The 27,200-nt window shown below is 58.1% G+C and overlaps 9 protein-coding genes across 9 annotated transcripts in view; 3 read left to right on the forward strand and 6 right to left on the reverse strand.

Annotated features, from left to right (window-relative positions):
* Positions 1-378, forward strand: part of ACA1_145060 (actin subfamily protein) — a gene marked incomplete at both ends in the record, with an annotated part of 1,187 nt that extends 809 nt beyond the window's left edge. Inside the window, 2 exons of the mRNA XM_004332860.1 lie at positions 222-311; positions 343-378. Of these exons, the coding sequence (XP_004332908.1) occupies positions 222-311; positions 343-378 (126 nt within the window). The remainder of the gene's footprint in view (positions 1-221; positions 312-342) is intronic.
* A 942-nt stretch (positions 379-1,320) lies between these two features.
* ACA1_145170 (carrier superfamily protein) lies at positions 1,321-4,758 on the forward strand (the record flags this gene model as incomplete). The annotated part of the gene is made up of 12 exons (XM_004332861.1): positions 1,321-1,427; positions 1,547-1,788; positions 1,900-2,019; positions 2,135-2,232; positions 2,336-2,435; positions 2,560-2,685; positions 2,810-2,965; positions 3,231-3,405; positions 3,683-3,834; positions 3,917-4,128; positions 4,228-4,486; positions 4,610-4,758. The coding sequence occupies 12 exons, from the start codon at positions 1,321-1,323 to the stop codon at positions 4,756-4,758; spliced, it is 1,896 nt and encodes a 631-aa protein (XP_004332909.1).
* Positions 4,759-4,816: 58 nt separating this feature from the next.
* Positions 4,817-6,218, reverse strand: ACA1_145180 (uncharacterized protein; the record flags this gene model as incomplete). The annotated part of the gene is made up of 7 exons (XM_004332862.1): positions 4,817-5,017; positions 5,105-5,228; positions 5,298-5,405; positions 5,469-5,601; positions 5,681-5,903; positions 6,015-6,089; positions 6,162-6,218. The coding sequence occupies 7 exons, from the start codon at positions 6,216-6,218 to the stop codon at positions 4,817-4,819; spliced, it is 921 nt and encodes a 306-aa protein (XP_004332910.1).
* Positions 6,219-6,237: 19 nt separating this feature from the next.
* Positions 6,238-8,190, reverse strand: ACA1_145190 (RNA 3'-terminal phosphate cyclase; the record flags this gene model as incomplete). Its single annotated transcript, XM_004332863.1, has 10 exons — positions 6,238-6,429; positions 6,489-6,599; positions 6,668-6,757; positions 6,810-6,943; positions 7,011-7,094; positions 7,162-7,265; positions 7,339-7,459; positions 7,560-7,621; positions 7,699-7,784; positions 7,852-8,190. The coding sequence occupies 10 exons, from the start codon at positions 8,188-8,190 to the stop codon at positions 6,238-6,240; spliced, it is 1,323 nt and encodes a 440-aa protein (XP_004332911.1).
* A 208-nt stretch (positions 8,191-8,398) lies between these two features.
* On the reverse strand, positions 8,399-8,857 carry ACA1_145200 (uncharacterized protein; the record flags this gene model as incomplete). Its single annotated transcript, XM_004332864.1, has 1 exon — positions 8,399-8,857. The coding sequence occupies one exon, from the start codon at positions 8,855-8,857 to the stop codon at positions 8,399-8,401; it is 459 nt and encodes a 152-aa protein (XP_004332912.1).
* A 290-nt stretch (positions 8,858-9,147) lies between these two features.
* On the reverse strand, positions 9,148-12,067 carry ACA1_145210 (ABC transporter, ATPbinding domain containing protein; the record flags this gene model as incomplete). Its single annotated transcript, XM_004332865.1, has 8 exons — positions 9,148-9,231; positions 9,294-9,603; positions 9,788-9,920; positions 9,997-10,083; positions 10,147-10,500; positions 10,672-11,008; positions 11,176-11,466; positions 11,534-12,067. 8 exons carry the CDS (start codon positions 12,065-12,067, stop codon positions 9,148-9,150), a joined length of 2,130 nt encoding a protein of 709 aa, XP_004332913.1.
* Positions 12,068-12,963: 896 nt separating this feature from the next.
* ACA1_145220 (prefoldin subunit 2, putative) lies at positions 12,964-13,621 on the reverse strand (the record flags this gene model as incomplete). Its single annotated transcript, XM_004332866.1, has 3 exons — positions 12,964-13,131; positions 13,264-13,387; positions 13,506-13,621. 3 exons carry the CDS (start codon positions 13,619-13,621, stop codon positions 12,964-12,966), a joined length of 408 nt encoding a protein of 135 aa, XP_004332914.1.
* A 158-nt stretch (positions 13,622-13,779) lies between these two features.
* On the forward strand, positions 13,780-19,331 carry ACA1_145230 (kinesin motor domain containing protein; the record flags this gene model as incomplete). Its single annotated transcript, XM_004332867.1, has 20 exons — positions 13,780-13,983; positions 14,112-14,174; positions 14,281-14,318; positions 14,411-14,539; positions 14,700-14,847; positions 14,989-15,092; positions 15,187-15,266; positions 15,363-15,523; positions 15,657-15,757; positions 15,869-15,952; positions 16,043-16,142; positions 16,281-16,568; positions 16,665-16,835; positions 16,911-16,970; positions 17,081-18,206; positions 18,272-18,330; positions 18,397-18,711; positions 18,820-18,867; positions 18,959-19,080; positions 19,178-19,331. 20 exons carry the CDS (start codon positions 13,780-13,782, stop codon positions 19,329-19,331), a joined length of 3,555 nt encoding a protein of 1,184 aa, XP_004332915.1.
* Positions 19,332-19,483: 152 nt separating this feature from the next.
* Positions 19,484-27,185, reverse strand: ACA1_145240 (phosphate ABC transporter, phosphate-binding protein PstS protein; the record flags this gene model as incomplete). Its single annotated transcript, XM_004332868.1, has 26 exons — positions 19,484-19,697; positions 19,779-19,866; positions 19,971-20,276; positions 20,374-20,542; positions 20,634-20,872; positions 21,069-22,102; positions 22,249-22,588; positions 22,707-22,848; positions 22,946-23,205; positions 23,343-23,415; positions 23,506-23,689; positions 23,766-24,138; positions 24,280-24,340; positions 24,401-24,567; positions 24,658-24,834; positions 24,930-25,009; positions 25,081-25,244; positions 25,354-25,484; positions 25,616-25,681; positions 25,757-25,880; positions 25,949-26,095; positions 26,175-26,339; positions 26,426-26,481; positions 26,557-26,664; positions 26,875-27,024; positions 27,152-27,185. 26 exons carry the CDS (start codon positions 27,183-27,185, stop codon positions 19,484-19,486), a joined length of 5,052 nt encoding a protein of 1,683 aa, XP_004332916.1.
* Between the last annotated feature and the right edge of the window lie 15 nt (positions 27,186-27,200).

The raw sequence follows: 27,200 nt of genomic DNA on the forward strand, positions 1-27,200 counted from the left end.
AGCGCCTTGTCCAGCTCCACGCTAGGAATGATGGAGAAGCTGGAGATGGACGGTGTGGTGGATGCAATCGCGTTGCCACCTTGCGGGGTGGGGGCAGGGCCTGCAGTGTCCTCCACATTCGAAATTGGTGGCGCAGAGAATGGGTTTGTGGCACTACTCGGGTTGGAAGCCGAGGGAGTGGTGGCAGAGGAGTTGGTTGCGGTTGCCATGTACACGCGCAGCTTTTCCTCGTCTTCATCCTCTGGCCTTTGATCGTTTATCCTCTGGTCCAGCGATTCGACCTGGCGCGCGAATGCCTTCTTCTTCTCCTGGTACGCCAGTTGCTCGGGCGTTGGTGCATAGCTCCACAAGCTCGTCCACATCCTTCTACAGCCTTAGCCCGTCTTTCTTCTGCTCTTGTTCAATGGATTGATGTGCAGCAGATGCGATCGTGTAGCGCGTTGCGCTGAGTTCGTGGTCTTGCGACGCAGCAACCGCCGCGGAGCTCTGGCGTAATGGACAACAAGCCCAGGCCTAGCCCCCAAACTGAGTGTTTGCCAGCCAAGACCTGCCGCGGGAAAAAGGGTATTTCCGCCGGACTTTGTCGTCCACGTCAGCATATTTGCTGGAAATGAAAATTCTATATTCGCGCACGAATCGCGCGCGATGATGGTCTGACAGCCAATTTCAAGACGGTTGGGACGTTGGGCTCCGACGCAGTAAAAAGAGAAGCACAGGCAGAGAGGACGCACGCCGCGACGCACACCTCCTGGCGGCGCGATTACTCATCACACAAGGGACAAAGGAAGCTGAATCACACACCCAATTTGGCAGGGTGCACGAAACTGGTAGAAGGTACAGGTTTGATTTCTATGTTAATTTTGCAGCTAGATAAAGACGTGTGATTTTTTTCATCTTATGCCATTTTGTCACAATCGCGCAACCCGCCACTCTTTTGTGTGCCAAATCTTTGCCTCATGTTTTTGAATTCCTTGTTTGTTTGATTTTCATTCAGGATTTATGGCAACTTCAACATCCGCTTCCCCTCCTGCTGCTCCTCCGGAGACTCAACCCAAACCTCAGAATGCAGCGCCACTGATCAGCCCTTGGATTAAGGTGCACTCCCGCTCATCACCTATCTTCTTTGTTCACCTCTTCCTCTGTTGGATCCGTTCCTCCTTCGCGCTTCCTGTTCACTTTTTCTTCCGCTTCCTCTTCCTCAAGCACAACTCTCCCTAGCTTCATATTATCAATTATTTATTGTTTACTATTTATTTATTTATTTATTTATTATTGTTTATTGTTTATTGTTTATTGTTTATTGTTTTAGATTCGACTAAAATGACTGCTTCGGCGCAAAAGGTGTTGGCCGGATCGCTGGGCGGCGCGATGGAAGCCGTCCTTCTGCAGCCGCTGGACGTCACCAAGACTCGCCTTCAGTTGGACAGGTCGGTGTGCCTTCTTCTTCCTCCTCTTCCTCTTCTTCTTTCAAAAAGCTCTTGCCAACACTCTTCCCCGGTGTCGTGCGTGTCGTGTCATGTGTGCGTCGGTGTGTGCGGCATTGCAGTAATAGTCGATATCGCAACTCGTTCCTCTACTGCGCCAAGACGATATACAAGGAGGAGGGAGCCGGTGCGTTGTACAAGGGTCTCACGCCCTTTGTCACGCATCTCACCCTCAAGTATGCTCTACGCATGGGCAGCTTCACATTCTTCCGGGGACTCCTCGGCAGCCAGGCCACGTCGCCGAGTGGTGCGCCGAAGAAGAAACCCAGCGAGAAGATGGTCATGTGGAACAATTTTGGATCAGGTACGGCACACGGCACACACGGCACACACGGCACACACGGCACACACGGCACACACACAGGTAACGCGATACAACAAATATGACGGTAGCTGACCTCTCTTGGTTGGGCAGGCCTTTGTGCGGGCGTGCTGGAGGCGTTCCTCATCGTGACTCCATTCGAGGTGATCAAGACACGACTCCAACAGCAGGAGGGTTTCCACAACCGGAAGTACAAAAACACCGTACACGCAGGTACTCGCATTGAACCCTACAACTCTCATCATGCGAGCACGTGACTCACCGCGGTGTCGTGTTGTGTGCGTGTCGTGTCGTTGGTCGTGTTCATGAACGTTTGCACGTCCAACAGCGGTAACAATTTTGAGAGAGGAGGGCGTAAGAGCGCTCTGGAAGGGAGTCGCGCCGACGGCCCTCCGCAACGGCTCCAACCAAGCCTGCAATTTTATGGTGCGTGGTTCGATGGCCTGCCTTTTGTTGTTATTTGTTATTATTTTGTTATTATTGTGGACACGGCGCGCGGGTGGCTAACGTTCGCTCGTTCGATGTCCAGGTGGTGGGTATTTTCAACAAGTGGGTGTGGAAGAAAGAGGAGGGAAAGCAGATTGCCGTGTGGAAGACGATGATATCGGGAGCAATCGCCGGCGCTATGGGTACAGCTCAGTTTTTAATACCCTCCCGCTTTCTTCTTTTTTTGACTCTCTATCTCACACGCACACCTCACCGCACACGCACGCACGCACGCACGCACGCACGCGCCACCGCACACGCGCACAGGCCCATGTCTCAACTGTCCGCTGGACGTGATCAAGACGCGGCTGATGGGGCAAAAGATCGAACCGGGCCAGCCGCCCAAGTACCGAGGCGTCATGGGCACCATCGGCACCATTTACAAGGAAGAAGGTACCAATCACTCCCACTATGAGCTTCGCACATTAGGTGCTACAGTTACTGATGGTCGTGTGCGGTGTGTCGTGTCGTGTCGTGTCGTGTGTGTCGTGTCGTGTGTGTTGTGTGTCGCTCGCAGGGTTGTTTGCGCTGTGGAAGGGTCTGGTGCCGCGACTGATGCGACTGGCGCCGGGGCAGGCGATCATGTGGACGGTGGTGACGCGGGTGACCACCTACTTCGAGGAGCAGGCCCAGCGACGAATCGAAGAGGAGCAGCGGCCGTCGAGTCGAGGAGGTGGCTCCTCCTCTTCATCCTCTTCCTCTTCACCATCCTCTTCCTCTTCATCATCGTCATCGTCTCCTTCTATCACCCCAGCGCAGCCGCTACCACACTAAAAACAATAATAATAAAAAAAAAAGATGAATTGATGAATTTTGATTTATTGTTTTGAACTTGTTTAGTGTCGGTCTTTATTCTTTAGTAGTAACGTGACTGACACGGCGGCGTCCACGCACGGCCGCAAATTGAATGGATAGACCGTCGGTGCCGCCTCCCGTAGGCGATGAGGCCGCATCGACAAGGACAGCCTCGATCAAGGGAAATGGAGGTGGCTGGAGGCGGCAAATTTCTGGCCACTTCACAACCGGCGAGTTGTGGTCGATGTACCTCACAGGCACCTTCGTGGGTGTGGCCAATGCTGCCGTCTTCCACCCCATGGATGTTTTGCGCATTCGGTACTGGACGCGTACCACCATTATTGTTATACATTAATTAAATTTAATAGTGCGGGGGGGAGATCTATTATTTGTTAGTTATAAATTGATCAATTTTCTATGCTTCCATCTGCTCAATTTCTCTACCTTGGAGACGTAATCAGATCCAACTCTCACATTCAATTCAATCATGTCCATTTCTATTTTATTCATTATTGAAATAATTGTTTCGTTTTGATGGGAAAGCGCTGACGACTGGTCGGTGTTGCTGCTGCTGCTGCAGGTATTTCTTCCACAGCCGCAAGCTCGGTGAGGGCGTGAACATGGGTCAGCTGGGCACCAAGCGGAGCTTCTGGAACGGCGTCGCCTTCAACATCTGCACCACCGCGCTCAAGCAGATGGCCTTCTACCCCACCCAGGAGGTCCTCAAGCGTGTCCTCGTCGACAAAGGTGTGTGTCGTGTGTGTGTCGTGCGTGTGTCGTGTGTGTGTCGTGCGGTGTGCGTGTTTCTAATTCCAGCGAAACGACGCAGGCTATACGGCGGGCGAGAGTCAGTTCGGGTCGGCCGTGGGCGTCGGCGTCATCCTGGGTCTCATCGCCAGCCCGGTCAACGTCATCAAGGTGCCCCTGCAGGCGGGCATGGAGAGCGACCTGACCGTCGGGCGCGTCTGTCGAGAGGTGTACCGGCGCTACGGGCTCGCCGGCTTCTTCCGCGGTGGTCTGGCCGTCATCACCCGAGACACGGTTCACTTCCCTCTTCATTGACCGGTCGTGCGTGTGCGTGTGTGCGTGCGTGTGTGTGTGCGTGTGTGCGTGTGTTGAACTGACGCGGTGTTGTGACAGGTGTGGTCCGTGACGTATTTTCCTCTCTATTTCTACCTGCGGCAACACGTCTCTGCATTCTTCGACGGCTCGTCGCCCTCCTCTTCCACTTCCACTTCCTCTACCTCTTCTGCTTCTTCCACTTCCGTCTCTTCTTCTTCCTCGTCGCGATCGCACGACGTGCTCGTCAACTCAGTGACGAGCATCACGGCCTCCATCGCGGCTATGGTGGCCTCCTACCCCTTTGACGGGGCTCGCCTGTACAGACAGAAACACTTGGGTACCCCCATAACCGCACCACCGCACGACACGACACGACACACGGCACACACAGCACACGCAACAACCGCACACGACACGACACGCACTCATGAGCTGGTGGTGCTGGCGCTGGTGGGTGCAGAGAATCACTCGTTCTGGCACGGGTTTGCCAAGTCGTTCCATCCGGGTTCCGGCAACGTCAAGTCCCTGACGACCGCGCTGCTGCGGGTGCCGCTGGCCAACGCCTTCTCCCACACCCTCTACCTCTTCATCCAAAACAAGAACCAATAATAACAATAATAAGTACAACAATTAAAATAACAACTACTACTACTAACACGACTAGAGATCAGTGCCAAGTGCGTTCGTGTTTGGTGTTGTGGTGTTGGTCGTTGTCGGCGGCGACAGGGCCGCGCAGCTGCGTTCGCGCCTCGCGCAGCTGCCGAACCACGGCCGCGGGCGGTGCCACCAGGCGCACCCGCTCGCCGGCCTTGGCGAAGAAGACGCCCACGCGCAGCGACCCTTGCGCGGCCTGAAGGCTTGAGAACACCTGCGGACTCGGTCAGCTTGACACCGCACACACCGCACACGCCGCACGCACCGCACGCACACGCACGCAAGGGGGCGGGATACGGACCACAGGGTGGTGGACCATGCGGCCGTTCTTGAAGAAGATCACGTACGGGTGTACGTCCAGCTGGCCACTGGCCACGGCGGCGGGCTGCCACAGACCGTTGAGCTGGTCGGCGGCCTCGATCGCCCTTGTGGTGTTGAGAGTGAACGTGATGAGAGTGGTGCGCGATGAAGACGGAAGACCACCTGGGAAGTACCGCGACCAGCCGGGACCGCTCTGGGGCGAGTTGGTGTTGGACCGCGTGCCGAGCTGGACGCTGACGATGTCGCCTCGTTCGAACTGCGCTGCCTTGCGCGCTTTCCCGCTGCACTGGAGTGGTGAGCGCGTGCGGTATGGTGCGTGTGCGTGTGCGTGTGCGTGTGCGTACTCGAGGAGGACGGGCATGCCGTAGGTGTGCATGTCGCCATCGCTGAAGAGGCTCGTCGCGATCTTCTTCGTCACCTCCGAGCCTGGCCCCTTGCCCAGCGCAGAAGAAACCACCGACACGCTCATGAGCGTGCCTGGCGCCAAGTTTGTTTAGCTCCGGCTTGCCCTCTTTTTTTAACTCCGAACGGAGAAGAGGCCGCCGGCAGCGCGTACTTGGATCGCAGTCGATGAGGAAGTGCAGCAGCTTGGCGGCCGTGTCTGGCCCCGGCCCGACCGGGTCGGTGTAGGTGGCGTGGACGTAGGCCGCGTCATGGTCCGGGGTCGGGTAGAGGAAGGTCCTGCTTTTGGGCTTGGGCCGGATGGTTGCCCGCCTGCCGTGGTGCTGCAGCTCGACGTTTCTGCTCTCCTTCTTGTCGAAACGCGGGAGGCCCACCAACTGGCCTCGTAGGGAAATAAATAAATCAATTGATCAATTAATAATCAATAAAAGCTAAAATGAATAAATGAATAAATGAATAGCTGCTAAATAAAAGAAGACAGGACGTACGGCGTGGGTGTGTGGGTTGGCGAGTACGATGGCGTAGAGCTCACGACACACCAGCGCTGCTCGCGCCACTTCATTCTTTGTCCCCCCCCCCAACCATCTGTTCAGATCATGCACAACGGTATTCAACTGTATGAAAGCAGATGGTACTGGTTGGTGGAGAAATGAGAGGATGAAGTCCCAGAGCTCACGAGGCAGAGCGTCCATCTTGATGGTGTGATGGCTTCTAAATTTTTGTTTTCATTTTTATTCTGATTGTTGCAGTGCTGTACAGAATTAGACAGGAAAATTGATTTCCACCACAACATAACTCCCTGGCATGTTTACTTGTGCCTTGGAGGACATGGATGAAACCAACACCTTCACATTGGATGTAGTATGTATCTGCTGTGTCAGCCTGGGTAACCTGGAATTCTGCCTGTGATGGCAATAGATCAGAACACTCCTTAAGAAGCTCAAATGTAAGCTAGCTCATACCCCAGTGAGGTGCTGTGTGAAGAAGATAGCTGCTTTTGTGTGAAGTGAAAGTGGCCCAGTCTTGATCTTGGATGTGCCTTCTGCCAGTGCCATGAAGATTATCAGTTCATCCTGTGTGGGAGAAATAAGTGTAAGTCTAGAAAGTGGATTGCCTTGAACAGGACACATGACAAAAATACCTGCAAGTATTCATCTGTGCATCCCCCATACTCCAAGTTCTTCAGTATGCTGGCTGCTGCCTTGTTGGCAACCTTCTCAGCAAACTTGCCCTAAAGTGTTGTCAGACACACAAACAAAAAAGGAGGGAGCATGGGTGCCTACCTTCTTGCTGTGTGCATAGCTGCCAAAGATGCAACCAGTGGTGGTGGTAGCAGTGATGATTAGACCTATATGGTCACCATCAGCAACTGTGTCCACCAGAACAATCTCCTCCTTGACGTGCACTTGTTGCTCCTCTGTGCCATGTGAGACATGAGTTTAATACACCCTAGTTGATCCAGGAGAAGACTGATGGGTGTGCACCATGCTTGCTGAGGTAGTCCACAATCACACTTTGTGCTGCAACGATCATTCTCTCAGCCTCGTGCTTGGGGCTGGACGCAGTAACTGGCACAATCGCAAGTAAAGTGAGAGTAACCTCAATCGTCGATTACTTGGCGGGGTTTCTACGCACCAAAGCAGCAAATGTGGATTGTTTCGACCTTACCGCGCTCACACAGGGTGATGGGTCGCACGGTGTCCTCGAGTGGCCTTGTTCGCATCTGTACATCGCCGGTGCTACGGGCGAAGAACGAAGGCAAAGCGGGTGGTTAGAGAGACGAGGAAAAGAACGAAAGAGAGATGGCGGTACCTCTGATCCACATCCACGTCGAACTCAACGCCCATCCGTTGTACAATGGGCTTGAACACTGTGGTGCAGTAGGCCACCTGCAGCGCTGTGAGCACGTTCGTGCCACCGCGGTACGTGACCACTACCAGAGGCCCACGACGCGCACAACACGACAGGCACGCCAGCATGGTAAATGGACAATTGATAAAGTGAAAGGCAAGCCTGGACAGAGCGGTGCGTACGGGTCTCACGCGGGGCAAAAACGAGGCAAGGCAGTGACATGTGAATCAGCCACGGTACACTCCTGCGCGTTTCGTGTGTTGTGTGTCGTGTTATGGCGATGGTAAGAACGTGTCAAGGAAGCCAAAGAGCTGGCCGTACCCGGGCGCGCCATGGGCGGTGTACTCCGTCCGTGCGTACGCAGACCGCTGGTCGCCCGGCCGGAAGGTCACCAACTTCGACCCTAACTGGAAAACATTAATTGAAAAGAAAATAAATAACATATAATAAAGTTGGTGGGGAGGCCACACATACCTCGGCGCCGTCGAGGAAGCCGTCGAACAGGGCTGAGACGAGGCGTACGCCGGCGAGTTGGGGCGCCGTGAGGCCGCGCTCGCGCTCGTTGCGATCGGAGAAGACCCTGATGGGTCGCCCCAGCAGCGCACTCAACGGGAACGAGTTGCGGATCATGGTGGCCTGGCCTCGGCCTTCCAGGTGCGCTGCGCCTCCGTCCATGGCCCAGTAGAGGTGGCCCCTCACGATGATGGTGAGGCGGCTGCCGTCCATGAATTGAGCCGCGCGCATCTGCCAGGCCTTGATTTTCCTGTTCCTCTCCTGCGCCCTGGAGTTGGCCTCGTCACCTTCATCCTTCATCTTCGCGAGCTCAACTTACTTTTTGAGTTAAAAGCAGTTTATATATCCTACGATTCTCCAGTAAAGACTCCTATTGGTGGGCTTCCGTGCCCAGGGCTAGATTCAACATTCTTTTTCTTCGTGGAAGAGTACAGGCTTACTTACGCTCCAGCTTATATGTTTGAAGCTCTGACGTGGTTTACCGTACACTGACGATGACGACGACTCACTAGTGCTTGTCGTGTTCGCCGTAGATGCCGCAGGTGAATAGCTTGAAGGGTGGTACCGTACGCACGAACCGCAGCATCCACCCGCCGAAGTGGTCGTAGATGAACTTGGCGCGTAGCCACGAGGCGATCTCCCTCTCGACGCTCACCAGCTCCGTCCTCAGGTGCCCCACCTGCGCCTCCATCGTCGCAATGGCCTCTACCGCGGTGCGAATGCGTTGCTTCCTCTTGGCCAGCTGGTTGGGGGTGAGTTCGGCCAGCACCGAATTCTCCAAGATGCGCAGCGTCTTGTTGTCGCTTACGATGGCGTCGTGCAGAACTTCCAGCTCTTCGACGATCTCCGCCCTACGACCCTCGAGCGGCGGCAGCGTAGGAACCGGGTCGATGCGGATGTAGCACCTCGTAGGGGGGTCGTACTTGTCGTAGAGCGCGAAGGCCAAGAGAAGAGCGCAAGCCGCCATGGCACCTCTGATGCTCGGCGAGGGCCGGACCAAGCGAAGTGGTACGTCGATTCGTATCATCAGCACGACAACGGAGGTCTTGCGAACTTCTTCTTCTCGAGACGTCTGTTCTCCTTCTTCTTCTTCAACTCTCTACACGCTCTCTGCAGCCCAGACTTTGCCGGCTTTGCATTTGGCGCGCTTTTGGGTAGGAATGACAGGAATTCGTGGTATTTCGGCCAAAGGCCAGGAATTCTCTTTGTTGATTGGAACCAGGACAAGCGAGCGAGTAGGACTGACTAGCCACAAGTTTAGGACTTGGGCTTGTTGAGGAAGCGGAGCGACAGGTAGGCCAAGAAACGCGTGAGGATGATCACTCCGACAATGAAAATGATCTGCATGCGAGTTGGGTGAGTTGTGGAACATATGTGAAGAGAGAGAGAGAAGAGAAACGTACGTCGGCCCAGATCTCGGTCTCTACGTTGAGTCGGTTGAGGATGTCGTTGCCCGTGATCGGGTTGGAGCTGAAGGTGGACGGCGTCGAGGGCGTGTAGTTCTGATCGCCCAGGTCGAACTCGTTGAGCAGCATGAGCTCGTAGGTGTACTTCATGAACGAGGTCCAGCGCGCCCACCGAATCCACACGCGCAGGTTCTCCTGGGCGATGAAGAAGCCACCGAGCAGGACGGAGCCCAGCACGAGGATGATCGACGCCGTCAGGGCCTTCTTGACGTCGAGCACCGTGGCACCGATCAGCAGGCCGATGCCACTGCCCAGCAGCGCGAACAGACACAAATATATGATATAGAGGATGAATGTATCTGCCCTTGGTGCTAGTCCGACCTGTGTAAGACGAATCACTTAACGTGAGACACACGTTGCTTGCAACACCTCGACACATGCAATAGAATGTTGGGAATGCGTAAGGGTGTAAGGTGCGCACCATCCAGTACGTGATGCAGGCAAAGACGATGGGGAGCACGAGTTCGAGCGGCGTTTCGGCGACGACTTTGCCCATAAAGTAGGCCGACAGTCGATACGACCCTGTCGCTCGTTCCTTGTTTAGCACTGCTCGCTCGGGAGGGACTGTGCGTTCATGCATGAGTAAGGCAATCGCACACATGGACAACTGTGTGTGTTTGTGCGTCAAAGGAGCACATACAGGCGTAGAGGGCGTTGAACCAAGTGTTCATGATCCAGAACATCGTGCTGAAGAACAAGAAACCAGTTCGGTCGGCGATTTGGTCCTCTGCATTCCCCCATACCAGCGTGAGTCTTTGTGTCGTCGTGTGTGTGTGTGTGTTGCACTTACCGGTGGTGTCACGCCTGATCCACAGTAGGCCGGCGAGGACGGAGATAATGGCGACTTGGATGATGCGGTCCCAGCCCAACAGGTCTCCCCGTCGCTGGATGAAGGTGCGCTTGGCCAGGACGTAGGTCTGCTGGTAGAACGGCGTCGGAAACTTCTTGCCCTTCTTCATGTCCCTGATCGAGGCCTTCTCGAGTTCGGCGTTGTCGGTCTCCAGCGACTGCTGACCGTTGTTGCCGGCGTGGCCGCCGTGTCCCTCCTCCCGGTCCTTCTTCTCGTTCTCGGCGTAGGTGTCGATCAGCAGCTGCCGCACCGTCCGCCCGTCCTTGATCTTTTGGTTTGAACTCACAACCTCCACTGCGCCCACATTAGCGCCGTGTTTGTGTGCGTGTGCGGTGATGTGTGTGTGTGTGTGTGCGTGCGTGTGTGGGGTGATGTGTGTGTGCGTGCGTGCGTGCGTGCATGTGCGGTTCCGCAGGTGTTCCTGCTGTCGGCGGACGACGTGTGTGTGTGTGTGGAAATGCGTACGTGCGAAATCAGCGGGGTTGTAGGTCGAAGGGGCGTAGAGGCCGAGGGAGTTGAAGTAGTTCATGATCTCGCGTGCGCTGCCCGAGTAGACGACCCAGCCGCCCTCGGCCATGAGGAGCACCTTGTCGAACATCATGAACATGGCCGACGACGGCTGGTGGATGGTGGTCACCACCGTGTGGCCGCTCTTGGCCAGCGTCTTGAGCGACACGATGAGCCCGAGCGACGTCGCGGCGTCGAGGCCCGACGTGGGCTCGTCCAGGAAGATCAGCGACGGGTTGCTCACAATCTCCGTCGCAATGTTTGTTCGCTTTCGCTCACCGCCCGACACGCCTCTCTATTTCCCACATAGCCCAGTCAGTTGTGTGCGTCGTGTGTGCGCGTGTGTGTCGTGTGTGTCGTGTGTGTCGTGCCTGTCGTATGTGTGTCGTATGTGTGTCGTGTGCGTCGTGTGTGTCGTGTGCGTCGTGTGCGTCGTGTGTCGTGTGTGTCGTGTGTACATACCACCCAGGCGCCGCCGACGATTGTGTTAGAGCACCGCTGGAGACCCATCTCAGTGATCACGTCTTCGACCTTCTCCCGTTTCTCCTTCCACGACATCTTCTTGGGCAGCTTGAGATAGGCCGCGTCGCGCACGGTGTTGCGCACGGTGATCTTGGGGAAGAAGATGTCGTCCTGCAGCACGTAGGCCATCCGGCGCTTGAACCGGCGGCCCTTGACCACCTCGCCGTTGACCAGCACCTCGCCCGTCACGTTCGACTTGATGCGCTGCGCCAGCACGTTCAGCAGCGTCGTCTGTTTATTGGGTTGATTTTAGCACGACCAACACGCACACACACGACACACACACAGGAATGCGAACCTTGCCCGAGCCGGTGGGACCCATGATGGCGACGACCTGGCCGGCGTGCACGTGCCCCGACACGTTGTTGAGAATGGGAATCTCCCGCTTCTTCTTGAACCGGTTGGTGATGCTGGCCGGGATGGGCAGCTTCAGCAGCATCCGCGCGATGAAGCTCTTGGGCGGCAGCGGGATCACCACCTTGTAGTTGATGTTGTGCCACTCCAGGTTGAGCCGCCACTTGGGCGTCTGCGACGAGAACGGCACCGGCTGGTGGATCTTGGCGTACTTGCTGACGATGTCGCCCAGGTGCTCCTCGTCCACGCCGAACAGCTCTTCGGCCTGCAGCAGCTCCTTCCCGTGGTCGGAGTCGCCGTCGGCCTCGAGGTCGATCTCGCGTCCGCGCCGGTCCGGCTCCCGCCCGCCGCCGAGCTCGTCCATCTCCTCCTCCTCTCCGCCTCCTCCTACGCCTTCATCGCGGGCTCGCTCCCTCTGTTCATCGACTTCGTTCGTCTGGTCTTCGCCCCTGATGTCACGATTGCCCAGGCTGGCCATCCTTCTTTTTGAGTCCTTCTTCTACAGACGAAGTGGCAGTCTTCTTGTCTTGTCTCGGCTGTGCGTAGTGTATGTGGTGTCGTGTTGAGTACCTGCTGGGGTAAGTTGCGTAATGGAGGTCTGGCCTGCCTCCAACTCGCTTTAAAACCGACAGATTCCTGGTTGGGACACGGAGATAAAAAGAACCAACATAAAAAAGGCGATAAAAAACAAACCTAACGGGAGGATTCGGCAAATGTACGGAAATTTCATTTAGAGAACGTGATCGCCCAATCGTCCGGCGGTGGAGCTCTCGGTCACTTGCAACACACTGCAACCGTTAGTTTTATAAAGAGCCGACAACACATGTTTGATTGGCGGCGATAATGTGGTACGTACCGCGGAGCCCTTCGGGCGAAAATTCGGACCAAAGTCACTTGAACTTGCCACCAGGCGCGTTCAAGCCTGAACAAACGCGGGCCAGGATTGATCAAAGTGAGCGCGGGGCATTTGATGATAGCTCGGTACGTGCTTGCTCGCGTGTGCTGTGTTGAGTCATCTGAGTGTCATTGCGAAATACAGGGTCGGAACTCCTCTCGCCAGCTGCAGCAAAAGAGTGCGACCACAAGCAGTTCCGAGTGAGTGTCATGGCGGTTGTGCGTGTGCGGTGGTGTGTGTGCGCGAGTATGTAATGGTACTTGTGCACGCGGCGCCCTGGTATTGTGGAGCTCGGCGTTGTTCAACTCTGTTGGGGTGGACAGGAGGAGGAGGAGCATGGAAGAACAGTCAAAAGGACACACAACAACGCTAGAGAGTGAGAGAAGATGAGGCCAAAGTGTGGCGATGCATTGTTGACTGGCTCCATCGATGGAGGGCTAGGAGGGGGCAACGGGAGGTGAGCTCCCCATATCCCCATCTCACACCAACACGCCGGAGCTGGAGGAAGAGGAGGACTTGGCCTGGGGCGCGGGCGCCTCGTCTTCGTCCTCGCCCATGACTCGGATCTTGTGCTGCACCTTGAACTCGTTGAGCGCCTTGTCCTTCTGCAGCAGCGACGCGTTGAGGGTCTTCAGGATCTGCTCGATCTGCACATATTCACAAGGTACCGCACAACAGAACACCAACGTAGTCAGTTGGGGGTGAGAGTGCACGTGCGGTGGTGCGTGTGCGTGTGCGTGTGCCACGAGCGACAAAGGGTAGGAGTGTGGGGGACGTACGCCTTCGAGGTTCTTGCGAACGGCCGGGAGCACTTCGCCCACGGTACGCTCGACGAGCACGCCGCCCACCAGTCGATAGCATCGTCGCCCGGCATCAAGGCCACTCACGGCATCAATCACAAGCCTGGCAATTACAGAAATGAAAATAAGCAAATCCGGGGGGGGGGGGTGAAGGAAACGGATGCTTGCAATTTAAATGGCAATAAAATGGCTTGTAAAAAGGGGCAATTGAATTGCCATACCGGTGCTCGTTTTGTTCGATTTCCAATTCACCAATCTTCTGCACGAGCTCGTTGCACTCGCTGCGCATCGCCTGGAATTGGCGAACAATCTGCTGCTGTTCGGGATTCGTCTGCATCTTGTGGCAATCGAGAATCGCCAGCCAAAAAATAAATAAAAATACTGTATTTCTTTGTCGACAAAAATAGAGAAACGGAATAGTATTGTTGGCCGTGCAACAGCTGCGACGTCAAGTGAGCAAGCATTCGATTCGACTCTGTCCAGACAGTGACAGAGATGGCTCATGCGAGTCCTTCCACACCTGCCGCCGGCTCGCTGTTTGCCGGCGGGCTGACGGGAATGGAGACCGCCAATTGCCGGGTGGTGTGCCGATTTAGGCCCACGGTGCCCAAGGACAAGTCGGCGAAGCCGCCCAGCAGCACCTACAAGTATTCGTTCAACATCCTCTCGCCCATCCAAATCGAAATCGCCAAAGAACAGGTGTGCACCACAATTCTCCTCTTTTTATTACTTTCATTTATGAAAATTTTTTAGATATCTAATTAAATAATATTTATTTATATAATATTATATAATATTCATTCTTGTGCTTTGGCTGGTGGCGGCAGATTGGGCAGAAGACGTCAGACAACTTCCACTTTGACAAGATCTATGACGGCGCTGCAACACAGGTGCACACTACTCTCCCTACACACACTGACGTTGTACAGGCAAGTGTGTTGGTCGGCACCACACTCACGCACCGCTCACTCTTGGTGGTGGTCACCACTTGCGCAGGAGCAAGTCTACGAGCACATCGCCAAGGAAACGGTCGAGTACGTTTCCGCCACCCGCTCTCCCTGAACCGCCCAGGCACTTGCACTCACGTACTGACTTGCCCGGGGGTTCGGTGCGCTGCGTGTCCCAGGGACGTGTTGAACGGCTACAATGGCACTGTGATGTGCTACGGCCAGACCGGCGCCGGCAAGACCTACACCATGTTCGGACCCGAGCTCGAGAAGGACGCCCTCAAGGGCATCATCCCGCGTGCCATTAGGTGCGTGTGCCCCCTCTCCGATTCTTCTGCACGTGCGGCAGTTCTAATCGAGACACATGCACCACCACCACCACCGCACGCACACGCACCACCGCACCACCGCACGCACACCACCGCACGCGCACACGCACGACAGTCAATTGTTTGTTTACATCACGAGGGATCGGGAGACTGAGTTCGCGATCAAGTGCTCGTTTCTCGAGATCTACAAGGAGCGCATTCGCGACTTGCTCAACCCCAAGAACGCCAACCTCAAAGTCCGTGAGACGCCCAGCCGCGGCGTGTGGGTCGACGGCATCACCGAAGAGGTACGTTGTGCAGTACCTGTGTATCGTGTGCGTGCGTGTGCGTGTGCGTGTGCGTGTGCGTGTGTGTGCGTTTGTGTGTGTGCCGTGCGGCTGCGTGTTGAACGCGCGTTGCTCGAGCACTGAAGGCAACCTATCCACCAGATTGTGTCTACTGAGTCCGAAGTCATGGAGCTTCTCAAGTTTGGCGCCCAGTTTCGACAAATCGGCGCCACGAGTTCGAACGACAGCAGCACACGCGCGCACAGGTATTGTCATTGCCACTATTATTGTTTTTTTTACTTCTGTTGTTGTAGTTGTTAACGAATGAGTTTTTGTTCTGTGTGCGGTGGTGCGTGCTAGCTTGTTCATGCTCACGCTGACCCAAAAGTTCCCCGACGGATCCGCTAAAACGGGCAAACTCAACCTCGCCGACTTGGCCGGTGCGAAAGGCCCAGCCCACGTTTGCCGCCTACATTCAAGTCATTGACCCCGACCACACGCAACACCGCAACACACGCGCAACACGCACCATGCAGGATCGGAAAATATATTCCGTTCGGGCGCGACCGGCGCGCAGGTCGAGGAGGCCAAGAAGATCAACCAGTCCCTCTCCGCGCTGGGCAACTGCATCAAGGCCCTGTCGGAGCGCCTCCCGCACGTCCCCTACCGCGACTCGAAGCTGACCCACATTCTTCGCGTACGCGCGCCTCCCTTCTGAAGTCAGAATGAGTAAGTGGTTGACTTTGATCGACATGTGTCGTGTGTGCCGTGTGTGCTGTGTGTGCCGTGTGTGCCGTGCGTGCCGTGTGTGCCGTGTGTGTCGTGCACAGGATTCGCTGGGCGGCAACGCCAAGACGACGCTGGTGTTGTGCTGCTCGCCGCACCCCTTCGACGGCGAACAGACCCTGTCGACCCTCCGATTCGGCCAAAAGTACTGCTCCTCGTTCCCCCTGGCTTTCCTCCTCTGGGCGCCCAAAGCTCGTTCTCATGTTTTTTTTTCGCGTGTGTGCGTTTTTTATTTTTCTCTCTTGAATCCAACAAGGGCCAAGTCGCTGCGGAATATCGTCACCGTCAACCGACAGCGAAGCAACTACGAACTGCTGCAGATCATCGAAATGCTCAAGAAGTGCGCACCTTCCCCGGCCTTGCCTCGTTTCGCCGCACACGCGCGTGCGACAGTCGTTCTCATCGCGCGCGACGTGCACGTTGTTTCCAGGGAGTTGCTGGCCATGAAGAAGTATGCCGAGTATCTGGAGGAGGAGCTGCGCAAGCTCAAGGGACCCAACTGGAAGCCCTCCATGCCGCGACCCAACTTTGTACGCCAGCTCCCCAGACGTCTGCCTGTCGACACATTTAGTCGGCCCGCCGTACACCCGCACAGGGACTCATCGAGTTGCGCGCGTATTGTGTGTGTGTGTGTGTGTGTGCGTGTGTGGTGTCATTTGTTAACACAGATGAGTGTGAGCATCACGAGCATGGAGAACAAGGTGCTCAACGAAGGCGCCGCCGCAAGTGGCGGCGGCGGTGGTGTTGGCGGCGGCGCCAAGGGCGCGCAGGCAACGACAGACGGCGGCGGGTACCAGCCCTATTACGAGGGCGAGGTGGAGGAGGAGCCGACCGACGACGAGAATGGCGGCGACGTGATCGATGCGCTGGACATCGCTCAGCTCAAGGTCGAGCTCGAGACCGCACGCGAGGAAGGCCAGATGCGCATCGATGAACTCACGCGCGAGCTCAAGGAGGTGCGCCTCACCGCGCACACGCACCACCGCACACGCACCACCGCACCACCGCACACGCACACGCACACGCAGAGAACTCATGTTGGTGCGTGGTAGGCGGCCGAGCAAGCCGAAGAGGATCGAGAGAAGATGAAGAAGCTGGCGGAGGAGCTGGCAGCCAAGCAGAGGGAACTGGACCAGATGCGGCGAGAGGCCGAGGACAAGGAGGACGCCCTCAAGAGCCAGGTCTCCGAGCTGCGCTACGAGGCCCAGAAGGCCGCACTCGATGTACGCAGTTCCCTGTCCGTGTGTCGTGTGTGTCGTGTGTCGCGTCATCGCGCTCGCTCACATTTTTTTTCAAAGGCGGAAGCGGAGGCGGCCAAGGCCACCATGCTCGCGCTCACCAACTCAGATCTCCTAAAGGTGCGTTCCAGCACGCATGGACTCGCCGTAAACGCCTGGCTCACATACACACCACACACCACAACCACACACACACATACACACCACCGCACACGATGTGAATGACGTAGGCGATGGAGGAGGCCAAAGCCAGCCTGAGCCTCCTGCACGAGAGCCACCGCCAGCAGGAGGAGAACGAGCGACGACGGCGCGCACAAGAGCTGGCCGAACTCGAGCGCGCGTTCGCGGCGGCCGCGGCCGAGCGCGAGCGGCAGATCAGGCAGGAGTTGACCGACAAGGCCGCCCGCGACAGCGCTGATGAGCAGCGGCGGCAGGCCATGGTGGCCGAGCAGACCGCAGCGGCCGCGGCCGCTGCCACGGCGACCACCAGCCAAGATCGGCTGACGTCAGCGACGTCGACAACAAAGGAAACGGGGTCTGAGGGCGCAGCTGGCGGGACCTGCCCGCACTGCGGGCGCTCCCGGCCCGGCGACGACGGCGGTGGACGTGACGTCAGCAGCAAAGACGCGGACGCCGAGCGCGTGCGACCGGACCAAGGCAAGCCCAGCAAGTCCACCGACGACGGCAGCGGCGGGGATGAATCGAAGCCGGCGATGGGCGACCAGCCGCGGAGCCGGCGGCGTAGCGAGGTGGTCCTGGGCGGCGACAGGCGCAGCAGCCTTGGGCAGGCGGCGCTGTCGGACGCCGGGGCGGGCAGCGCTGGCGCAGGCGCTGGCGCAGGCGAAGCTTCGTCGGGGGCGAGGGCCAGCCAGCGGTTGGGTGGTTCGGTGATGAACCTGCTCCCGCGCCTCACGTCGTCGGGCGACCTCGACAGCTACGCCGCATCGTCGCCCTCGGCCCTGCCCGGCCTCGCCGACAGTGCTGACGTCATCAAGCTCGCGGCGCGGGCGGCCAGCAAGTCTGATGGTGATGATGACGTCAGCAAGCGGCCGGCCGGCGAGAATGTGGCGGAGGAGATGGTGGTGAAGACGGGAAATGACAAGAATGCGGTGACGCGCACGCGGGACGACGAGACCCGTAAGTCGCGGACCGACTCGGGTACGCGCATCTACGACCCGCTGCTGTCGCTCGAGTTCCCGGAGGAGCGGTGGCCGACGGCGTTGACTTCGACCAGCCAGCTGCTGGCCCAGCTCAGGACCTCGGGCAACGTCGAGGCCAGCGAGGGCGTCGGCTGCCGCAGCGCGAAGGAGATCGAACGCGAGGCCTCCATGGCCGTCGCCCAGGAATTCTCCATAGGTGCCGACACACGACACGCACGACACGACACACACACTCACCACCGCACACACACATACGAGCAGGTGTGCTCGAAACGCTGGATCAGCTGCGTCGTCAGGTCTCACAGTCCCAAGCACTGAACGTACTCTCCCATCGTCGCGCGTGTGCGTGTGCGGTCGTGCGTGTGCGCTAAACCGGAAAAAAACAGGACATCGACGCCAAGAAGCTGCGGAATGTGGAGAGTCGCATTCAGGAGATGCAGGAGGCGCTGCTCAAGGAAAAGGAGGCCAAGAACCGGGTGCAGGACGCGTTCGACGAGGCCCGGGTCCAGTGGCAGGCGCGCGAGGAGGAGCTCAAGCGGCAGCTGTCGCTCTACGAGCAGGGCGTGCGGCGCGAGATCGAGCGCGAGACGCTCAAGTCGACCAAGGTGGTCAAGAAGCAGCGCCAGCGGCTGCGCGACGCCCTGTGGAGCAAGAAGGCCTACTCCCGCAAGGAGGCCCAGCACCGCGACCCGCCCACCAAGGTACCTTGAACACACCCCACGACACACACACACACACACCACACACGACCGCACACGACCGCACACACCACTACGGCCACACGCACTTATTTTGTGTCGACTATGTAGGAGGGCTGGCTGACCAAGCAGGGCGGCCTCGTAAAGAGCTGGAAGCGGGTACACGACTCATTATTTTATAATTTTATTAATATTTAGTATTATTATATTTATATTTATATTTAATGTTATTTTTGTTATTATTTGGCAGAGGTACTTTTTCCTGCAGAAGGGGAGCATGTACTACTTCGACGACCCGAGCAAGGACAAGGCCCTGGGCTTCTTCGACCTGCGCGGCTGCGCCGTCATGGACGCCGAAGAGGAGACCAAGAAGTACCACACACCACACTCGCTCTCGTTCGTCTGTTGCGTAATTGACTTTGATCGTGGGTGCGGTGTGTGCGGTGTGTGCGGTGTGCGTCGTGCGCAGGCCGTTCAGCTTTGGCATCTTCCACAAGTCGCAGCGCACGTACTGGCTGCACGCCAAGGACCGGCAGGAGATGACCGAGTGGATGGACACCCTGCAGCAGGCCATCGACATGCTCGACGAGGAGGCCCAGCACCACGACCCCCCCGCCAAATGACACACACCACACAACACACCACACACGACGCACGACACGACCCACGCGCGATTTACAATGTACAAGAAAGCTTTGCTGTAGTTTCGTGTTATGCGCGTGCGCACACACGACACGACACGCGCGTGCGATTGGGGGGGGGGCAAAGTTGAAGTTTAGACGGCGTTGAGGCCTCGGGAGGTCTCGCCGATGAGGCTGTCGAAGAAGTCGAGGAGCTCGTCCATGGCCGGCCGCTTGTCGGCCTTGGCGTGCCAGCAGCGCTCGACCATCTGACGGAAGCCCTCCGGGCAGTCGCTCGGCACCTGCGGCCGTCGGCCCTCCAGCACATCCAGCGACACCCCCATGAAATTGCGCCCCGCGAACGGTTGCCTGTGTTGTGTGCCATGTGGCGCGTTTTACACGTCAGCCAAAACCGCACACACCGCACACACTCATGAGACACACACGTACTTGCGAGTGAGCATTTCCCACATGATGATGCCGAAGGAGTAGACGTCGGCCTTCTCGGCGTACTTCTCGCCGCGTATGACCTCCGGTGCTATAGTTCGGCAGAAAAAGAACGAAATTAGGGGGAAAAGAACGAAAGCGACAACGTTAAGACTTTCGAAAAGCGAAGAGCGAAGGAGGGGGGTGCGTGCGTACCAGTCCAGCAGGGCGTGCCGCAGCGGGTCATGGTCGCGTTCTCTTCCTTGATGCGGGCGAAGCCAAAGTCGGCGATCTTCACGTTCCAGTTCTCGTCGACGAGCAGATTGGAGGGCTTGAGGTCGCGGTGGATGATGCACGGCTGGAGCGAGTGGAGGTAGTTCACCCCGAGCGCGGCGCTCTTGAGCATCCGCAGGCGCTGTTGCCACGTCAGCTTCACGCTGCGGTTGCCCAGGATGTCCTTCAGGCAGCCCTGGCGCACGAACTCGGTCACGATGCACAGATTGGGCATCCGCACGCACGCACCTGTTGTGTGTCGTGTTCGTGTCGTGTCGTGTCATGAGTGTGTGCGGTGTGTGTCGTGTCGTGTCGTGTCGTGTCGTGCGGTGTGTGCGGTGTGTACCGATGAAGAGGACGATGTTGGGGTGATGGAGTTCGGATAGGAAGGCCATCTCGGCGCGGAACTCGAGCAGGCGGCGCTCGTCGAGGTTCTGCTTGATGAACCTCTTGACCGCCACCTCCACACCCTTCCACGTGCCCTTGTACACAACCCCGTACGACCCCATCCCGATCTGTCGTGCGTACTGTCAGCTTTCACACGACACACGACACACAACGACACACACGGCACGACACGACACGTGCCTGTTTGCCCATGTGGACTTCGTTAAAGTTGATGACCCAGCGGCAGAGGTTGGCCGAGGTGAGGAACCGGTCCTCGTTGGTCAGGCCCTCGCCCACGGCCGTCTGCACCGCCGGATCGCCATCGTTCAAATTATTGTTGTTGTCGGCACCACTGCCGTCGCCGGCCTCGTCGGCCCCGATCTGTCGCTGGGTCGTCACACCGCCGAAGAACCGGCCCTCCAGCCCCGGCACCTTCACCTCATACAGCCGACCCGTCCCTGCACATCACCACAATCTCAGCGCGTGCGGTGGGTGCGTGTGCGGTGGGTGCGGTGTGCGGTTACGCGTCGTTGTCGTGTCGTGTCGTGTCGTGTCGTGTCGTGTCGTGTCGTTGGTCGTGTCGTTGGTCGTGTCGTGTCGTGTCGAGTCGAGTCGAGTCGAGTCGTGTCGTGTCGTGTCGTGTGTGCGGTTTACCGTTGGGCGAGTCGTGCATCTCGAACTTGCCGAGATCGAGCATGCGGAGGTGGTCGGCCGCCTTCGGCTCTGAGAGCAGCCGCGCGCGCAGGGCGTCGGACAGGACCACCTGGCCGCCGTGGGTCATGGCCGTGATGCGCGCCGCCGCGTTCACGGGCGGCCCGTAGTACTCCATGCGGCGCGTGGTGGGGTCCTTGCCCATGCGCGGCTCGCCCCAGTGCAGGCCCATGCGCACCCGGAGGCCCTTGAACAGCACCCGGTCGTCGGTGTCGCCCCACTCCTCGGCCGCGCCCGAGTGGCCGAGCAGGGCCGGCGGCCACTCGACCGCCTCGAGCAGCGCCGTCTGCGCCTCGACGCACCACGCCACCGCGTCGCCGGCCTCCTGGAACGCCAGACAGAACGAGCCCTCGCCCGAGTTGCGCTCACGGGCCGAACGCACCTCGTAGCCGCGGTGCTGGGCCAGAAGCCGCCGGAGGAGCTGGTTGTGGGCCAGCGTGGCGTCCTTCATCGCCTCGGCGTCGAACTCCCACAGCGACGCGGCGCTGGTGATGTCCGAGAACACGATCGCCATCGCACCCGTGGGCGGCGCCACGCGCACCGCGTTCGTCGTCGCCGACGTGTTCGTCGCGCGCATCATGGCCAGCGGGTAGTTGTACATCGAACCGGCGGCCGACGACTCTGCGCTCCCCGCGCTGCCGACGCTGCCGGCCTTGGAGCCGGCGCGCTTGCCGCGCGTGCGCTTGGAGCTGGCCGACAAGCTGTTGTGGAAGCTGGTCTGGCTGTGGCTGCGGTTGAGGCGGTTGTAGGCCGAGGCCGTGGAGGAGGAGGAGCCGCCCTGGGACGAGGAGGACATCTCGCCGGTGAGGGAGCTGAGGCGGGTCACGATTTCGAGGAAGGTGGGGCGGATCGACGGGTCGGAGTGCCAGCAGCTGCGCATGAGCTCGTCGTACTCGGGCGTCATGATGAACGACCCGTCGGCGGGCATCTCCGGCCGCGCGTCGTCCCTAATCACCGCCACCGCCACCGCCGCCGGACTGCCATCACACGCCCAGAGTCAGCACATTTTTGGTTATTATTATTATTATTATTATTATTTTGTTTTGTTTGTTTTGTTAATTGTACTCTAATTCTTATTTTAATTCTTGATATTTTAATAAAAAACAATGTTGGCTGGGGGTACCTGAGGCCGGGATAGGGCTGGCTGCGGGTGAGGAGCTCCCAGAGGATGATGCCAAAGCTGTAGACGTCGGCGAGCACGAAGTCGAGCTGGGGCTGGTCGTTGAGGACCTCGGGCGCGGTCCACGGGATGGAGCCGAGGCCCTCGTTGCCGCCCTCGCGCCCGGTCTTGATCTCCTGCTTGAGCCGCGTCAGCCCAAAGTCGGACACCTTGACGTTCCACTTGGCGTCGAGCAGCAGATTGAGGGACTTGAGGTCGCGGTGCACGATGCCCGACGAGTGCAGGAAGTGCATGCCCTTGGCCGCCTGGTAGGCCAGCTTCACCTTCAACGCGAACGGAATGTCTGGAACCAGGAATGTGTAAGGAATATCATAACAATGTGTGTTGTGCGTGTGTGGCGTGTGCGTGTGCGTGTGCGTGTGCGTGTGCGTGTGTGCGGTGAGTGTAGGGCGTGTGCGTACCGGGGATGAGTTCGTTATGGAGTACATCGAAGAGGGATCCCAGGGCCATGAACTCCATCACGAGGCACATCTTTTCGGCGCTGGTCGACGCCGCCATGAACAGCACCACATTGGGATGCCTCAACGCCATCATCACATGAATCTACGCACACAACACACGACGCACACAACACGCAACACGACGCGCAACACACGTGAGCGCAGATCGAGGGTGTGGGTGGGCCGGGGCGTAGGCGCACCTCGTCGCAGAAGTTCTTGATCATTTCCTTGCTGGGGTTGTGGGAGGGCAGCATCTTGACGGCGACTTCGGTGCCCCGCCAGCGGGCCTTGTAGACGGACCCGTACCCGCCCATGCCGAGCGGCTCGCCGAGCTCGACCTCGTCCGGGTTGATCTCCCACTCGGGCTTGCGCTTGGTGAGCCGCAGGACCAGTAGCACGACGGCAATCACGATAAGCGGCACCACGATCAGCAGCAGGCACATCAACGGGATCAGCACACCTACGTGCAGGTGCCACATCAACAACAACACAGCGTCAGCCAGCATCATCATCATCATCCATCATCATCATCATCATCATCATCATCATCATCATCATCATCATCATCATCATCATCAGCAAGGGCGAGTGAAGTACCGAGAACGATTCCCAGCACTGCGCCGGTGGAGAGTGAGTCGTCGCTGCTCGCCAGCTTCTCGCAGTAGTCGCCCTGCAATCACGCGCAGTAGGCCATTCAGCGAATGTACCGGTGGTGTGTGTCATGAGTATTGTGTGCGTGTGCGCGGTGGGGAGCGCTTACGTCGAATCCGGAATCGCACACGCAGACGCCGTTGGTGCAAGTGCCGCGATCGGAGCAGAAGGTGCCGTTGAAGACGCAGCCGGCCAGCGAGAAGGTCGCCACCCCATCACACCGCACGCTCGCCAGCGTGTTGAGGATGCGCCGCTTCACCGCCTCATTCGCACTCGCCACCGCCATACCGTAACTAACACCACACACGACCGCACACGACACACACGACACACGGTCAGAACTGTTGGCGCGGCATGACCACTGCGCACGAGGCCGCGTCGTACTTGTCGGCCATCTCTACGGCGAAGATTTCGGTCTGGGTCCACCAGATCCAGTCGAGCAGCGCAGTCGAGGCGTCGCAGTTGTCGGTCGGCCGCGTGTGGATCATGACCGACGACCCGACCACGAAGGGCCAGCTCGTGTTGCCCCGGCCCTCGAGCTTGAAGATGCCCTCGGCCGGGTCGGCCAGCGGGTCGGCGTACTCCTGCATCGTGGCGATGATGTCGCGCGCCGGCTGCGGGGCCGTGCGGTTGCCCGATTCGGTCACGATGAAGCTCGGGCCGGCGTAGAGCGACGGGATGATGTCCGGCACGATCCACATGCCGATCGAATTCGGCTGCGCGAATTCTTCCATGATGTTTCCTACAACCACCTCGCGACGTAAGAAAAAATGCGTGTGTGTGTGTGTGTGTGTGCGTGCGTGTGCGTGTGCGCGCGCGTGTGGTGCGTGTCGTGTGTGTGTGTCGTGTTGTGCGTGTCTGTTGAGTGTCGTGTTGCGCGAACCGTTAACGCCGATGGAACACGGATTGAGGTCGGGGAAGGTGACTTGCATGCCGGGCGTGATCTGAAGTAAATAATGAGCGGATTTGCAAAGAGACACCACCAATCACCATCATGTAGTTACCTTTTCAGCGAATCGCGGGACGCGGTTGGCGAGAACGGTGGTGAAGATCTGGGTGATGATGGACGGGTTGGTCTGGTAGATCACGCAGATCGGCGCGGCCGGCAGGTACGACGTCAAGTTGACGTTGAGCGTGGCGATGCGCGAATCGTTCCAGTACTTGATGTTGCCTGCACGAGCCCAACGAATCCATTAGCAACTGCGCGTGCGGTGTGTGCGGTGTGTGCGGTGTGTGCGGTGTGTGCGTGTGCGGCTTTTACCCAGGTAGATGTCGGCGAGAGTGGGAAGGTCGAATCTGAGGGAACCGTAGGCAAACACGTCGACGCTGTAGGCCGCGGCGACGGCGTAGGCCACCATCGGCACCACTGCCACATCGGGCAGGGACTCCGCCTCCTGGGCAGTCAACTCCACATCCAACCCACCAAAATCCGTGAAACCTACACACGACGCAGACCACATGCGCACACCGCATACATGTCAGGTTCCAGGGACTAGAAGGCGCTTGGCCATCTGGGGAGGAGCACGCGCGTACCCTGGACCATGTTGCTCACGGCGTCGTCGCTGCTGGTGCTGTAGTACTTGAACACTTCCGTGTTGGACGACTGCTCATTTCTGTCAACATTACGTTGAGTGTCAGCGCCGCACACGAATGAGAGAGCGCGGGGGCGGTGGTGCGTGCGTACGCCCAAGAGGGATAGATGGCGAGCGGCGCGCCGACGCCCACGACGGCGGCGGTCGAGAAAGACTTTCGGCTGTTGCATTGAACGATGGGGAAGGCGTCGAGCAGCAGCCTGAATAACGGCACCGGCAGAATCGAATACGAGCGCTGTCCCGCAATGTCGACCGCCTGCAGACATCAATCGCGACTGTGAGTGCACACCACACGACACACGACACGCACACGACACCAACACGACACTCACGCGCAAGGCGCACGACGTAGAAGGCGAGGGTACCGCGGTGTTGGTTTGGGTCCAGAACAGAATGTTGAGGAGCTCTTTGACACTGGGGCAGCCAGTGACGGGATTCGTAAGATTGGTGGATAGGGTGACGTAGAGGAGATAGCTCATTGGCCACGACTCGGGCTCTGTTTCGCAACACAACACGCACGACACATGACACACGACGACGACACGACGGCGACGACACACGACGACACGCACACGAATGGAGTTGGCCTCGAGTTCGGGTGTTCGGGTGCGGAGCCAGGCAACGTACGGTCGGCGTTGGTGATGTCGAGGGTGAAGGTGCCGTTTTGTACGTTGCTGCTGCCGGCCTCCATGGCTACAAAGTGACATTGTGTGAGTCTTCCACCACGCACTCGAGCTAGCGCGCTGACTATAATGTGTTGCGCCGCACCTGTTCGAATGGCGTCGACGGTGGGCGACACCGTGTTGCCGGCCTTGTTGACCATGCGCGCGTAGGTCACGTTGTTGCGCAGCGCGTACGTTTGGTCCATGTAGGCCAGCGAATAGTCGGTATTCTATAGTGTGGCGCAACATGTGTGAGTCCAACAACAATCACACTGTGGGGAATGTGAGGGCTGCATACCGCGACGAACAGTGCCTGGGCGGTGTGGCCAGCGGTGATGTTCATGCGGCCGTCGGCCCGCGGCGGCATCTGCGTGAGGTTCCGCCCCACGCTCTCGTACGCGGCCTTGAACGCCGACGAGAAGTTGCACATCATGTTGCCAAACACCTGGTCCACCACAGCAATGTAAGAAATTGCCTTGAAACACACGACTCTGCAGGAGAAATAGAAATGGATCAGTAGGTACCTGGGTCACTTCGAGAGTGCCGTCTGAATAGGCGCCGAGGCGGATGAGCTCGCCGGGAAGCTTGCCGTCGGCGTCGAGCCCGGCATTGAGCGCGGCGATCGCCGAGTCGTTCCAATACCTGATTTCGCCCAGGTAAATCCGCGCCAGCGTTTCGCCGTCCAGCACCTGTGCCCATGCCATAAGATAAAATGGCATCAGCCTAAATGAACACCAGAAATCAAACAGGGTTGGTGTGCTGTGCGCGGCCGTACCACGGAGTCACCGGCGTCGAGTGTGGGCAGGTTGTAACCGGCCACCATGGCCGTCCCTTCGTGCACGAATTGTTCAAACAAAGTGTTGGCCAATGTAAGAGGAAACAATGGCGGTTTGGGCCGTGGGGTACCAAGGAAGGGCATTTGCAGGATGTTCTTGCCCGCATATCGGTTGGCGACGGAGGCGGTTATGTTGGGCGTCAGCACCGAGCCCAGAACGGTGTAGACCACGCCGCCACCTGCATTCAACGAACCGTAATTGGTACCAGTCGTGGCCACGTTCACGCGTGACGGGGCAAGTGCCGGGAAGGAAGGTGGAGTAACTCAGCCACTCATCGCGCGCCAACGACCAAAGGCGGAATTTCCAGCCAATGAAAATGAGGCGGACGATTGCGGTGGAGGGAACCCTCCGGACCAAGTAAAGAAAGTGCCTGCGCTGCGGGAGGTACCTGTGAACCGTGAGAGTCCGGAGGAGCCGGTGTCGGTGATGAAGAGCATCTCGACGCTGTCCTTGTGGCTCAGGTAGGCCGCGGCATAGTCGTCCCACAGGGCCTTCTGGCTGACGTCTCCCGATCCCCACACCGAGACCGCCTCAACGCCTGCGTGTCAAACACGTCAGCGAGGCACAAGGAGCACGAGCGGGTGGCCGCCAGCCGGTGATCTTTACGCGCCCACGTTGCGGGCGCCGTGGCGTGAAAGGAATTCAAAATATGGGCTGTTTCAAACTGGGTGCAAATTTGGAATTTTTGAAAATGGTCATATCCCACGTTTTGGG

This window comes from Acanthamoeba castellanii (genome assembly GCF_000313135.1).
Source record: "Acanthamoeba castellanii str. Neff unplaced genomic scaffold scf7180000084710, whole genome shotgun sequence".
In the NCBI taxonomy this organism is placed as follows: Eukaryota; Discosea; order Longamoebia; family Acanthamoebidae; genus Acanthamoeba; species Acanthamoeba castellanii.